This window comes from Rhea pennata, chromosome 6 (genome assembly GCF_028389875.1).
Source record: "Rhea pennata isolate bPtePen1 chromosome 6, bPtePen1.pri, whole genome shotgun sequence".
In the NCBI taxonomy this organism is placed as follows: Eukaryota; Metazoa; Chordata; class Aves; order Rheiformes; family Rheidae; genus Rhea; species Rhea pennata.
Window position 1 is genome coordinate 12216619 of NC_084668.1, and position 15301 is coordinate 12231919.

Here is a 15301-nt window from a genome sequence, read left to right on the forward strand (position 1 = left end):
GCTGCACGCTTGTGTTCACCGTGCGGATGGCTCCTCACTCTTCTCTCCTCTAGTGAAATGGCAGTGAAGAAGCTGATTTGAGGAGTCCTGAGCAAGCCCTGCAGGGTTCAGGGCTCGACGGATGCCCTACGCTCATGCTGCCTTTAGAGTCCGGCCCTGTATTTTCACAGGGTGGACTAGTCTGGAAATTATCTTTTTTCTCTACAGTAAAAAAAAGTTCCAGAGGTGAAGTGTGTATTTGGATTCATTGGACAATAGCCCCAAGATCCCTATTTATGAGAGTGTGGCAAGTCTGACATTCTTTTCCCCTGGAAGAAATGGGAGGTGTTTCAAAGTCTGTTCTCAAAGGGGGATGCAATACAGCTTGTGCAGCTCTCAGTAAGTTGTATTTTGACCTCTGTCAAGCAAAATGTTTATATGAAACCATTAGAAGCAGTTCTGAACATTTTGCTTGAAGCTAAATTCTAGCAAGGGACATTTTTTTTCTTTTTTACTAAAAAAAATTTAAAAAAAACTGGTTTTCAGCAAAAGATATGTGACTGCTTTATTAAACATAATCCATGTGGAAGTAGTAGAGCGATATAACTTTTCTGATGTACTTGTCCAATCTGAATATGCTTCAGACTTACCACCTCTTTCTGTAGTCAAAAAGGGGAAAGATACAGTATGTTTATCTAGTAAAATAAATTTTTGAGTTGTAACGAGACAAAAAATGGATTTCAGTTGTACCTAAAAACCATAAATACTAACATATTCCCTTCAATATTTTAAGCACTGTCTCTGCAATAATAGTTTTAATGTATCTTTGACAGATTTTCATGTCAGATATGTACATATACAAGCATAGAAATATTAGTACTCTTCTATCAGATCTGTCTGCACAGTTCTTAGCTGACTAAACAGTGTGTAATTATGCATTCTTTTAAAAGATTTTTGTGTTGTAGTAGTTCCAAGATGCTGGATTGCCATAGACAAGATCTACCAGTAGTAATACTAGTAGAGTTATATATTTTACTGATGAAGTAATACACAGTGTTTAAAACATATATGTTTGAGGCTATATATGGAAGTTTTATATTCTAAAGACTAGAGAAGTAAAATACACTGGCATTAAGAGCTTGAAGTTTAACTGTGGCTTGAATTAAGGAGTCATGGAACGGACCGAGTTCTGGCTGGTCCTTCTGTTATTGATGGCAGATTTCCAAAGTGTAATCAAATATTTTTCTCTCTTTTTTTTTCTTCTGTTGCAGCTGGTCTCCAATGTTCTCATCTTCTCCTGTACAAACATTGTAGGCGTGTGTACCCACTACCCAGCAGAGGTGTCCCAAAGGCAAGCTTTCCAGGAGACCAGGGAATGCATACAAGCCAGGTTGCATTCTCAGAGGGAAAACCAGCAGCAGGTAAGAGCAACAATGGGAAATTAAAAATGAAACTGCTAAAGTAGAATTAGCTTGCAAATTAGCCCTGTGGAATTGAATTTGCTGGCCTATTACTTCTTGACAGACCTAAGCAAAGGCAGGCTGGCAGGAGTGGGCAGAATTTTTAGAGGTTGGAAAGAAGTTGGGGCAGTAATTCTTCCCCAGTACCCTGATAGACTCGTCTGCAGATATCAACAAATGTGGTCTGTACTCTGTGGATGAAAATTACACAGTATTCAAGGAGTCTGCATTTGCCATGGAAGCCATGTTTTGAAGGTAGATGCAACACACAGGTTTCAGATTGGCTCTTTTTTGTGAGAGCAAAGTGTGAAATGGTCTTGAGCAAAGCCACTGCCAGTTGGTAGCTGCAAGGCAGGTTTTGGATGTTGAAGAGGCCCACAGAATACATGGTCCCTTGCTGCCTCCAAAGAGGGTCCTCCGTATGCCTTCCCCAAAGACTCCTACTGGCTTGCACACCATCATATATCATATATACCTCAGGTATTTGTTTGGAAAGTAAGATTCATCACCTGCTTCTTTTTTTGTTTGCTACAAAAAGACCTTTTGCTGCCGCTATATAGACTTGTTATCAAGGATACTGAACATATCTGCTCCCCTAATTCATTCATGGGTTCTGTTGCAATGAATCTTTTGTGCCCTCATGATTAGAAATGAAGGATCTTTTGGACCACCTTGATTATTCTCTTGCTTATACACATCTCTGTCCTCCTGTAAATCTTCTACTGGTCTGTCCAGTCCAATCTGAAATGAATCATGAAATGAGGCTTCCATTCCTCCCTTGAGAGGTATCTTAGAGCTTGGTTGTGGGTTTGGGGAAGAGGTCAGGGGAATGAATGAAATTTGATGTCTTTGCATCTCTGTGGCAACACAGGTTAATTTTCACTCATGTCTCAGCCCACTTGCGTCTATAGTCTTGCTTGTAGGAGTTTTTTGTGAGGTGCTTCTAGCCAATAAGCTTGCTGTTTAACCCATACTGTTAATATCTACACCTAGTTTATTTTGCTAATATCTATATTTATGTAAAAATAGATTCAAACTTAAGGCTTCTTTTTCTTCTGTAACAAATACCTTCTCAGAAAGGTATTCCTCAGCTGTTCCTCCCTCCATACCTTGAAATGGAAAAAAAGACTGAGCCAAGAGACTACCCTATTTTACTTATTGATTACAGTACTGTCTTCCCTGCTGAGAGACATCTTTTGCAGTATGTCTCAAATGTTTCTGTTATACTGTATTTAGGAGCTTCTAGAAGTATCTCATAAAAACGCTCTGAAAAATGCCATAGTTTTATGCCTTCTACCCCTCCCCAGAGGGGTATTATACCCTGCGGGAGAAAGCCAGGACATTAGAAAAACATGGGTCAAAGCCAGTCACTAAAAATATCCTGCAGAACTTCCCTCAGTAACTGTGGATCCTGGCAGCTGGGGCCTCCTAACAGGATTATTTGCTGCTGCAGCCTGCACTAACATTGATTTCCAGGTTCAGTTAAGATGCATCCCTATGCATAATGCATTGAGATAATCTTGAGGTGACAGCAGACACAAATAACAGTAGCTCTGCTTGCATCTGGGTGAGCCAGTGTCCAGATAGGCATGGATGGAAGAACTGTGCAGCCCAAAACGACTATCAGTGTTTGACTGTTCCTGGATATCTGACAGTGCTCCTGTGTGCTGTTCTCTGTTAAAGGCTCAGATTATCTAAGTCAAAGGAGTGTATATTTTCCTATATTAAACTTCTGCCAGCACTAAAATCAGCAAGAAAGTAAGTGGAAATGCAGCATGTGCATCCCGGAACAAAGACTTCTAGTGAAGGGCAGAGTCATAACAGGAATTACAGTTGCTCACCTAGAATAAAATAGTGGTGAATGAAAAAATAGATACTCAAAACAATCTGCAGTGAGCAGATTTTTGCAGTAGGTTTGGGTCAGGAATTGGTGATTGAGACTACATTGTTTTATTTCTTGCAGAGCTTATATTTTGTCTAGGAAAAGTTATTTTCTCTTTTTCATCTCTGCATCATTTAACTCTTAGTGCAAAATAAGTGTTATTAACCCTGAGGTCAAACAGATCATCAAAAGATATTAAAAGATATTAAATATTTTTTAGTGTTTTGACATCATCTTGGATGTTAATAGTTAAAATTCCTATCTAGTAAGGAGTCATTGTAAGGATGTGTTTTATATATACACCCACATATACACATATCTACACACCCGTATGTAAATGGAGTAGATCTATATTGTAATCTTTCATCTGTGCCTATTCTAGAGACTATTGCTCCTAGATATGCATTTGTTTAATGTATAATTCAGTGGGTCTATAGCTGCATCTTATTTAAAAGTGAGAATTATATATGAATTTGCTCTTTCTTTTCTTATCAGGTCAGACTACTGCCTTGTTATACTTGTAAAACAGCAGTCCCAGTTACCTCACTTGTGCATAATAAGTGATTTTACAGTGAGGGCTGCCTTACTTTCTGATTATTATAGCAAAATGAAAATTGTACTCTGGTGGAGACTTCAATTTCTGTGCTGTATTTGAAATAGAACAGAAGAGGATTTGGTTGCTTTAAAGTTTTTCTTGGTTTTGCTTGTGCTCCACTAATGTACATGTTACTACTTTCTCCTGTTAGATACAGAGGTTATTTTTAGTGATCATATCGCTCTTAACAAACAGAGCGAAGATTATGTCCAAGTCTGTAATACAGCTCAACTTCCTCATTAGATGTTGCATAAAGGGACATTACTGTTGCATGCATTTTTTTTCACTTCACAAAGTTTATCTTACTCACTGAGTTGCTGGCATTTTTGGGCTGTGTTAGTTAATCCTGAAGATCTCAAATGTCTTGAAAGTATTGGTAGATTTAATCTGGCAAGTGCCTATTATGTCAGGAAGAGCAAGGGTGGAGGTCCATAAGCAAAAATTATCCATAAGTCTATCTGACAGTCAGCTGGAGTATTAGTAAGAGAATCTCAGTTCCCTGAAAGTGTCCCTCTCTCATGAGTAAAAAAAAAAAAAAATAAAAACATCCTTCCACTCTAATGTGCCTACAGGGAATATTCCAAACCTGTGGGTGCCCCTGAACCTTCCACTGAGCTCTGAATTATTTTAAAGGATGAGTAAAATCACAAAAAAATAGCTTTCACACATTTGAGGATGCTTATTATAATATGCAAATGACAGCAATGTGTACGCTAGTTATGGTGGTAAACCTGCAAAATGTGTTGTGCTTTTGTGCTCAAGAAATACATGAGTAGGAAGCATGAGGATGTGTGCATGATTCATATACTTTTTTTTTTTTTTTTTTTTTTTTTTTTTTTTTTTTTTTTTTTAAGTTGGGCATATAAGTGCTATAGCACAGGCAGTGTGCTAGTGGATGCGATAGTATTTTAAAAACATGCATCTTGTCAGGACAGCTGCATATTTGACTTCAGGAGATAAAAATCCCCCCAACACATCTTTTTCTGTGTTACTACTACCTCTTCAGGGGCTGGAGGCAAGAATCAGTCTCTTTAAGACACGAGATGGAAGAAAAAGGTAAATACTGGACAGTGTTGCAGAATATAAAATGTCTCAGTATATGCTGAGATGAATTTTCAGTGAATTCATTTCCCTGTGGTTCCCCCAAAGCTTCTCCAGCCCCTTAAAAGAAGAAATAATTGGGAATCTCTCAGTCAAAAGTAGGAATTATAAACCAGGAATGTGTTTATAATTGAAGTATGGGCGAGAGATGTAGTGACGTAATTAGTAGAAGAACGCTGACCCCTCTGAGTCAGGATGGCAGTCTGAGCCCTGGTGTTCCCTGTGCTGTTGAGAATTAATGAGCTGTTAGATAAGGTTGGGGACCTTCATTTATACCATATTGTGTCTGTGTCCTCATGAAGCAAGGCCCTTTTCTTCCCTCTGGTCGCTGCAGGGGAAGGAAAATTATAAAGATGCGTGAAACATAGAAACCTTTGGGATTCTTCACCTCTTCCAGAGCACTGTTTTTGGCTTGTGGGTTGGATTACACGTGGACTGGTCCAAAAAGAGATACTCCCAACCATCTTCAGCTGTAGCAAAAACTTAGTTTGGATTGAGAAAGGTAGGGGTGGGAGTAAAATAAAGGGAATGAAGGATCTGGATAGAATTTATCAGATGTAATTCCTGAAATACAGCAACGTATCCCTGGGGTGCATATTACCTGCAGATTTAAATTCTTTAGTTTTTACATGAAATTGCCACCAAATCCAGAATAATAATGAGTACAGGCTTTTGTGTGAATTTTTAGGGAAATTATCAGAAAGTCATCATTTTGTCATGTAACTAATTTTTGCCCAGCATACAAAACTATATATAGAGCAGCTTACAGAATAATGTTATGAAAGACACACTAAAGCTATTATCAGTAAATAAAGGTGCAATTTAGTTGTTCCAAGTGAGGGTGGAGAGCTGTGAATTGTTAATGACAGAAGGTGCTTATTGGAAATACTCTTGTAGGTGAGTGGGTAGGCTTACAGGGCTTTATGCTGTTAGGCCCTGATGGCACTTTTAAGCATGGAAATACAATACTACATTGTCTACTTGGGCTAAATTTTCATGCTGGTTTTATTGGGGTGTTCCTATTGACTTTTCAGCTGCTGGGAACAGGTTTGTGCCTGTTGGAGGAATTTTCTTAGATGGTTAGCTGGGAAAGGAAGGAATTTTAAATGGTGCCCAAGGGTGTTAGGTGTCAGGGCCCTAGCGTTACACGAAGAGAAGCTCATGGTGCTTGAAGAGATGCTGTGTGTAAGGTGAGACAGTATCATTTAGCAGGGTCCTTTCAGGAATGTGCATGTGCACATTTGGGGTTGCATGATGCCTTCATTTGCAAATATTAGCAGCCATGAATCACAAGCCCAGGGCAGCGGGGATGAAAAGTAGTAATTTTCCCTCTAAAATAAGTGAATTCTTATCTGGGGATTGAGGCAGCAGCCCACATGCCTTGACGGGGGAACCGGCTGCTGGGTTTATGGCGACCATTTTACTTGGTTATATCCATCAGTCACCCAACTGATGACTTCATTCCTCCCCAGTAAGGAGCAAGTACGTTTGTTAAGCAGGCAGCAGGTGTTTTAATTGGTTCATCTGTCTGACTCCACAGGAGCGTCTCCTGCTCTCTGTACTCCCTCGACATGTTGCCATGGAGATGAAAGCTGACATTAATGCCAAGCAGGAAGATATGATGTTTCATAAGATCTACATCCAGAAGCATGACAACGTCAGGTAAGAACAACAGCCGGCCTCCCAGCCGCCGGGGGCGGGGGCGAAGGGACCTTCCCAGTGCTGGGCTCTTAACACCAAAGGAGGAAGATGGCAGCAACACATGATCCACAGTAAGAGTAAAATCTTGGAAGCGTCACCAGTTGACTTTCAAAAGTTTGCTTGTAGGACAGGAGGAGGATTACCTCGTGTCTGCAACATCTTCCTCTGAGAAGCAAGTTTTTCTCTTTCCTTAGGTTTTAAATCTTTTTCTTAGGTCTTAATTTTTTTCCTTTAGGTTAGACTGAGGTTTAGTTATTCCCTGAGAGTTACAAGCACTCTTCTGATGAGGGAAATTGTTGGTGCTTGTCCTTCTGATGAGCTGCAGGGTCCAACTGATGTTAAAATGACTTTGAATAGTCTCTGCCAGTTTTGAATTACAAGCAGTCGATGAGCTAGAGGCAGCTCTCAGCCCCTGCTCAAGGAGCAGTCAGCCACCCAGTGCTTTGTGGCTCCTTGGCCTGCTTGGGAAGAGCAGAAAAATTGGGTGTCAAATCTCTGGCAAGTGGTGCAAGATTGAACATGCTCTGTGTTGTGGTCCAACCCCGTGAGGCTCTGAATGTCCTTGTTCCCCTGACGTTTCCACTATCTGCTTCCCAGGAAAGGGAAAAAGAAGCAGTACTTCAGTTGCTTGTATGCTGCCATTACAAAGTAAAGTTTTATTTTATATTGATGCCATCTACTTCTACTGCAGATCCTGACCTCCTTAGGATAACTTTTATTTCTAGTAAGCTAAGTCCTGACACTATTTAATGGCTGTATGTCTATAAATGATTCTGCTGAGGAAGAGGGACTAGGGATAGAGAGTTTCCCTCATTTCCCCTCTCCACATCCACTTCAAACAAGATGTTTTCCTGTAAATTGCTTGTGTAGCTTTCTCCCTTACATAGCTTTGAGTATGTTGGTGATTTTATGTTTTCTGCTATTGGTGCTCAAAAGATAGTTTCAAGAAGTGGATTTGTTACAGCTCTAATATACTGCACCCCACATAAGCTCCATTAGATGATACAGTGAAATGCACTTAAGACTCACTTATAATTCTGAAGCATTTAAAGACTGTGACAAGGTGACATTTCCTTAGCTTTGAAGGTGGAAGTGAGAAGTAATGCACAAGCAGAAAAGTGGGAGGAATTGCTCTCTCTTGAATGTAGTCTGATACCAAATTCACTGAAAACAGGGCAAGCCTATGTGCTGACTTGGGTGGACTTCAGTTCTGCCCTCCATGGGTTTTGACTGAGTAGTCTGGTAGACTACTAGATACAAAGCCACTAGCAATATGGAAGACAAAAATGTCAGCTATAAAAGACTATAATAATCATTCTGTGGTGAAAAATAAATATGTGTATGGTGATGAAGGTGACTGTTCTGGCAGCTGAGAAGAACCCTTCAGTGATGCCTTCAGCAGAGTATGTGCAACAGTGGACTAGATGATATTTTCTGTCTTTATATCCTTCTCTTCCTTAAAGGCACTGAGCTTGCTCAAGGTTTGTAAACTTTTAGTGATAGATAGTGTTTGTGAGTTTTCCTAACAGAGTAATTACTTTTCTCTGGTACCCAAAGGCCAGCTTGACATTCAGATAGAGTGCAAGTGGCTGGATATGACATGAGACTAATCAGTATGGTATTGTGTTCTTCCAGACCAGTTTCTATATTTCATTATTTGCAGGCTTGAAAGATGTGTAGTCCAGTCAAATCTTAGTAAAGGTGATTGCAGAGTAATGCTTATTTGAAAGCAAAGTTTTGACTGTATCGCTAAACAAATGATAGTAAGTTTGACAAATGAATATATTTAAAGGGAGAGAGGGGGCTGAGAGAATAGTTATGATGAAATAAAAGTAACCTGAAGCTGATGGCTGGTTAAAGGAGTTGGAGATATCAGAAGTTATATTAAAAAAAAAAAAAAAAAAAAAAAAAAAAAAAAAAAAAAAACACGTGACCTAAGCAAAAAAGCAGTTTTGGCTGGTAGATAAAACGAAAGGTGGAGCATGTGTACATATATGGGCATTCTTTTTATGCAGCAATCAGCTTTTTGGAATATCCTGAAGGATAGCTAAAGGGAAGCTTGTAAACATATAATTTTCATATCTTGCCTATTCATTGAATAATAGGAGTAAATGCTCATATTATAATATTATAAGAGATAACCTTCTGCAGTCTAAAAATAATTTTAACTCTGTACCTCGTGGTGCTGAGTAATTAGGATCGAGCCCTTGCAGATACTTGTAGGTCTGCAATGCAAATAGAGGCTGAGATCACCATGTGTTTTGCAAGGGGAAGCAGCTTGAGTTGCATCTTCCTCAAGATCTGCGCTTTGTCTGTGGCTGCTAGGTCCTAAATCAAAGCCCAGTGAGATCAGGGAAAAGCCTATCAGTCAGTCCAGGCAGTAGATAAGAAACAGGAATTAAATAATATAAGGGTTAGAAGAAGCACAGAGAATATGTATCTAGGATTCTGGTCATTAATCACTGAGTATAGTAATATGAAAAGATAGAGGAATTAACCTCTTGGACTGGAGTTTGGAAAATAGGCTTTGCTTTTCGGAATATGCTAGTCTGTTTTAAATAACAATTCCTTTAGACTTTGAAACATGTGGAGGTTGTAACATGATTAATTATGTGTTAGCTGACTGTAATTGATATTAATGCGTAGATGTAGAGTTCTCAATAAACAAATAACTCCTGGAAAAAAAATAAAATAAAAAAAATGAATTAAAACTTGTTAATTATAGCCTGACCAGCAGTACCATTGAATGCATGCTTCTGCATCTCCAGAAGGAGATAATAAACATAGGACTTGACATTTCACTGAGTTGGTCAGCCATGCTATTCAACATACACATATATGTATATATTCTCTCCTTCTCTCTCTCTCTCTCTCTCTCTCTCTTCCAAACAAGAGCTTTTTGTAGCCATTACGCATACATACTGAGAGCAACGAGAAAGTAACTTCAGAACATCTCATTTTCATATACTTTAGGGAAATGAATAACTAAGTATGAATACTCAAAAAGGAAATATGGTTTGGAACAAATGACTCATTTCACACTAGGAGTTCAGCATGGAGTCTTTTCTTTTGCCTGGGTGCACTGAAACCAACAGTAGTGGGAATTACTGTGATGATTTTAAAGCATTTATGTGCACCTGGAAACACATTGTTGGTGGGGGGAGTAGTGCTTGCACGATGTGGATTAATGAATTGACTGAATATAGCAAGTGGGCTCCTTACCTTTTCTTGGGAAATGCTCAAGGAAAAGCTTTTGAGATTAGAACACTCCAAGCAATTTTATTTTTGCTTTTTTTCTTTTCCCTATTCAAAAATGTCATAAGATCTAAGTTTTTTATGAGCTAAAGGTTATTGTGTCAAGGCAATTGAGAAGTACGTTAAGCTGATGCAAGGGTGCTGTGCCCAGCTATTGAATCTGGCTTCCTGTTGGTGATTTTTGAACAGAAGCATTTCCTTCACCGTTCATAGGGGTGGGAAGGTCTGTGTGAGCGCAGAGGTGCCTGCTTCCCCCCGCCACCAGCTGTGTGCAGAGCTTCTCTCTTCCTGCTCTCCCAGCTCAGTTAACGCAAGTGGATTTACAAATCAAAGTCTAATGGATGAGAATTTTCAGATGCTGCTGATTTACAAGCGCAATATTGCTGTCATAATACCTTGTCTCCGAGGGCTTCATTTATACTGAATCTTAGGGGTGAGATTACTCACTGATCTCACCAGCGGGTGGAAATAATGAACCTCAGTGACACTGGAGGTTTTGATCCAGCCAAATTTAACTTTAGCCCTGCGACCTCTGGAGGCACAGGAGCAGAGTTTGTTCGCTCCGCTTGTTTAGGCATTTTTTTATGAAAGAAGCGGTTTACTAAGTTCTCTTCTAGACAAGATTAAATATTTTAATTTTCAGGGATGATTGGGTCTGGACTTTTGGGACACCTCTGATTTTAATTAAATAACAAACCTAAACCACTCCACCAGCAGAAAATGTTATTATAAAATTGTTATTGAAGTTACTGTGGGATTTTTTTTTCTGTTTTAAAATAAGAAACCCTTAAATAACTGATTTTGCTATGATATTGTTGAGTCTTTAGTTACAATTTTAGATACTTTAAAAAAATAACGTATGTAGAAGAGAAATCTTCTTTAACTGCCAGTAGTAGGTCTATAAAACACAGCCCTGACCCTTTAATAAGGGGAAGTTCTGGCATGCTATTACTAACTGTGCTGCACTGCTTTTAGAGGGTGGGTATATCTGTCTGTGGAAAAAGATGAGGCTTTTATGCAAAAGTAAAGTGGTCTCTCTAACCTGACTGGATAAAAGCAAATCTTTTTACAACCTTATCAAGACTTCCTGGGAATGAGTTCATAATCTCCTGCTTATTGTTATTGAAAGTAAAGTTCAGAGACTGAATTATTCACAATGAAAATATAATTTCCTGTCATTTTTTTCCACAATAAAATTTGTTTCAAGGTTATTGTGTTCTAAAGCATTTAGGGTGATGGCAAAGCTAGGATGAAGAGGTTTGGGGTTAATACGCTCTGTTCAGATGCGAATGAGAAGAACGTTTGAACAGGGAAAGAAACCTTTTCCCTCCCTGATTTATTGGCTGAGAGTTAACTCTGACTAGTGCAGAATCGTAGAGCATGACTTGACCTTTCCCACGTGTCTGTTTTAAACATAAAGTCTATTGTCAAATGCGATCAGGAAAGGAGTTCCCAAAACCATACAAGTCATTTTAGGTAAACAACGAGATGAATTATGTCACTGAATCAGCTCACTTTATCGTGAATGAGATTATGCCTGATAGACAAACCCTAAAACACGCAGAGGCTATATTGTTTATCTAAAGTGCTTCCTAGGTGGAATTTGAAATGCTTTACATTACTATGGTTATTTATATCCCACTGCAGTGATAATGGCTTTAATGTTATCTAGGTTTGGCCAAATATAGTAATCTCAGTGCTATAAAAGGAGATTTGAAGTCCTCGCTGAAGGGATAAAGGTTGGCTTTGTCATTTAAATTCCTTTGATGAGCTATTTCAAGCAGCTTATTTTAGGGCTGGCATCCAAGCACAGTGAAAGTGACAGTTTCCTCTTTTCTCTGCTTCACATAATTCTTATGAATCATGTGCTGAACAATATTAACCTGATCTCATAGTTTTTTAAACATCTTGAAAACTTTAAGTAAATCATTGCAGAAATAGAACAGTAGGAACTGTTTGCTTTCAATTTTGTAAGAAACATTTAACTAGTTTTCTGATGTAATTAAGTGCTAATACTGAAACCACTCCCTTTAAAAATTGACTATGAAACATTACAAGTGGAGCCAATCGTTTCCCTTTGGCTGAGCATCAGGATATTCAGACCAGCCTCTCTCTGCCTTATAGGTCTTGTGATGCTTGATTAGTTGTTTATGAAGTGTGTTAAATTCTTAGATTGCAAGACGTTAGGCAGTTGCGGGTTGCGGTTTGTGAACGTTTCAAGTAAGCAAACATCCCTTTCCATCCTCCTCCCGCTGCCGCTGCATACAGGACATCCAGTCTCAATATTTCTTGGGGTTAAAGGAGTTACCAGTGTAAACAGCGGTGCAAAGCTGGGCTCTGATTGCAGCTAGCAGGGGAGCTCCCACGACAGCGCTGTAGCTGGGCACGTCAGCGCAACGGCTTGCCGTGACAGCGTGCAGCCTGGCTTGCAAATTGTAACATGCCTTTTGAAATGCTGAAAGAGTTTATAACGGGGTATAACCTGTCGAGTGCGGCTCGGATGGGAGGGAGGCCTTCGTGGGCCGACCTGCCAACAGGCTGCTTTTGTTCCGGAGCTTGGCTGCGTTCTGAGTTAAGGTGTTTCCATGAAAGCTTATTGAAGCTAAGCAGCAACCAGTTTAATTTTACCATTTTTAATGAATAAAACGACAGTATAGTATACATAAATGTGTGGTGGTTCTTCCCTGGATATCTTTGAAAATTCAGAGATTCCAGGAATAGTCTTTGTCTCAGCCAAAGTTTATGTAGCTTGAATTTCTATGGAAAGCCTCATTGCTGGGGAAAGGTAGCAGCATTAACTGCTTTAAATATTTCCTGCATGATCCACCTCCTTCCTTAACTTCTCCCCTTTGCATGATGGTTTATGTTTCAAGATGAGGAATATTAACATTAAGGAAGAAGCCAAAAAGCAGGTTTTATGCATTTTTTGCTTAGTGACAGTGCTCTCCCTGTTGGTCAGGGAGCTTTGATTTCCTCCTAAATGTGTTCATGGGCTGGCAGGTTGTTTCCCTGCATCATGTCTTAGTGCAAGACCTCTACCTGGATTTGGTTGTTGAAAGCCTGGGCCCACGTGCAGTAGGTCATTTCTGTAGGTAGGCAGGGGGAAAGTGTGGGTTTCATATGGGTTTAGGTGCCCTGTGCAAGTGATAGCCATGACTCCTGGTTCAGGCTATAGGCTGAGAAAAGTGGGTAGGAGAAAAATGAACAACCTTCCCACACCTTTTCTCTGCAATGACGACAGTGGTGAGTTTTACTTTTTCAGGAACTCCTGTGTCTCCCTGTCAGGAACCAGCTCCTAGGTATCTCAGCTGTATCTGCTGCCTGGAGTGAATCTTAGCTTTGTAATTCGCCAGAAATTCTGTGGGTTTTTTTTCTCTTTTTTTCCTTTTTTTTTTTTTTTTTTTTTTTTTTTTAAGATTGAAGTAATTTTTAGGATGTGTCAAGCTAGATTTTACCCACAGGTGAAGGTAAATTATTCTGCAGTTGTCACATCACCTGATTCATCCTAGATATTTGTTTTTTTTGTGAAGAAAATTGGTGTATTTTAGAAAGAGTGATGGAGCTCTGGACCAGATTGCCCAGAGAGGTTGTGGAGTCTCCTTCTCTGGAGATCTGCAAGGCCTGCCTGGATGCAACCCTGTCTAACATGCTCTAGGTGACCCTGCTGAGCAGGGAGGTTGGACTAGGTGATCTCCAGAGGTCCCTTCCAACCTTACTGATTCTATGACTCTATGAAAAGACATTCAAGTTAAAGTCTGTATTGTTTTACAGCAGTTGTGGCACGTGAACTTGACATTAAAGTGATACAGTAAGCTTAGACTCTAATATTAAAGGGGATATTTCAGCCACAAATCGCTCCTTCTTTTCAGTGTGGGTTTGTTGATGGTTCAATCTTGAAAACATTTAAGGCAAAGGACAGGACAGGTGTATATACTTTTACTTCATTGTGCAGATGCACAGCACCCATTAAGAGGATCAAATATACAATAACTTGTGTAAGTATTCATCTGACTGTCTGCAGATCTGTCTTTTTGAACTAGGAATATATTGTGATCTTGGTTCCTGCTGGGAACTCCTGGTGTCTTAAGGGGAATGAGAGAGTCTTGTACCCTCCAAAGAACAAAACAGATGAATAACTGGCTGCAAGGCACCCTGCTGGCTGTGTTACTCCAACACGTGTGCTGTAATAAAGAAAACATCCCAAAAGTGCAGTGTGCCAGGTGACTGCAGATCTGCAGCCCCCAGCAGGCCATCAGCAATTAGGCAGGGTCTGTGATGTATAATTCACACCCTGTTATTCTAAGTTTACCTAAGAGCCTGCAAAGTTCACAGGGTGATGGATTGAAGAGCGTTGGATGATTTAATGATGAAATACCATGGATAGTAATTTGGAGAGAATAATGAAGATGCCTGCAGAAGTTTACAGAGCAGTATTTTAGCTCAACAAGGTTTTTTAGAGTCTCTCTTTTTTCCCTTCATTAGTACTAGAAATAAATTAAATCTGAAAATAACACAGGTTGCTCTGCTAATTGACTTGATAGTAAAAACAGATAAGCATCAAATGATGTTTGTTGAACAAGTCAACCTCGAGTCTCTATTTTGGAGTAACTTTGATGGGAAAAAATTGAGTCATCTCTGAGCACAACTTTACTTTTCTAAGGACTTGCTGAAAGTTAACCAATTACTGTGTCATGTTATTAGCATGCAAAATGGTTTTAAGAACATTGAGTTTATATAATACTTGAAAAGATTCCTATTAAAATCATCCTACTTTTTTGCTTCCTCCTTAGGCTATAATGACTGAAAAGCAAAAATCATTTAAGCTTTTCATTCTGTAATTCATTAAGTTGTGCAATCACCTAAACCACTCTCTTTACAGAAGCTGTAAAATAGAAGCACTGTTTTATCTGGGGATGGATTAACTTCTCTTGTCTTATACGATATTTATATCACTTAACAATTGTTGCTAATGGCGCATGTGTTCTTACCGGCTTATATATAATTTTGAGTCTGGATAAATGATGAAGAAGAGGCAAGAACTGAAACCAATTAGTGAAGAGGAGCTCTTACGAAGTCTGGTATCCTATATCTCTGTCTCTCCTGTTAATGAGTTTGGGCACCTGTTTCCTCAGTGTAATGCTAATATGAGTCTTATGTCCTCTAGTCACTGAAAGATGTATGCATTTTTTTAAAACATCCTCCTTTTTATTAAATTGACTTAAAATGTAAGAGGTTAAAAAGGTGGGGAGAATCCGCCACCAGATGTGCAAACTGCTTAGTTCCCTAAATTGTGTTTCTGTAAGAAACGGGGCTAGGAATGTGGCACTG

At 39.3% G+C, this 15301-nt stretch overlaps 1 protein-coding gene across 1 annotated transcript in view; it reads left to right on the plus strand.

Moving 5' to 3' along the window:
- Positions 1-15301, plus strand: part of ADCY5 (adenylate cyclase 5) — a 222248-nt gene that overhangs the window by 126339 nt on the left and 80608 nt on the right. The window contains exons 2-3 of the mRNA XM_062578953.1: positions 1251-1400; positions 6558-6679. Coding sequence (XP_062434937.1) covers positions 1251-1400; positions 6558-6679 — 272 coding nt within the window. The remainder of the gene's footprint in view (positions 1-1250; positions 1401-6557; positions 6680-15301) is intronic.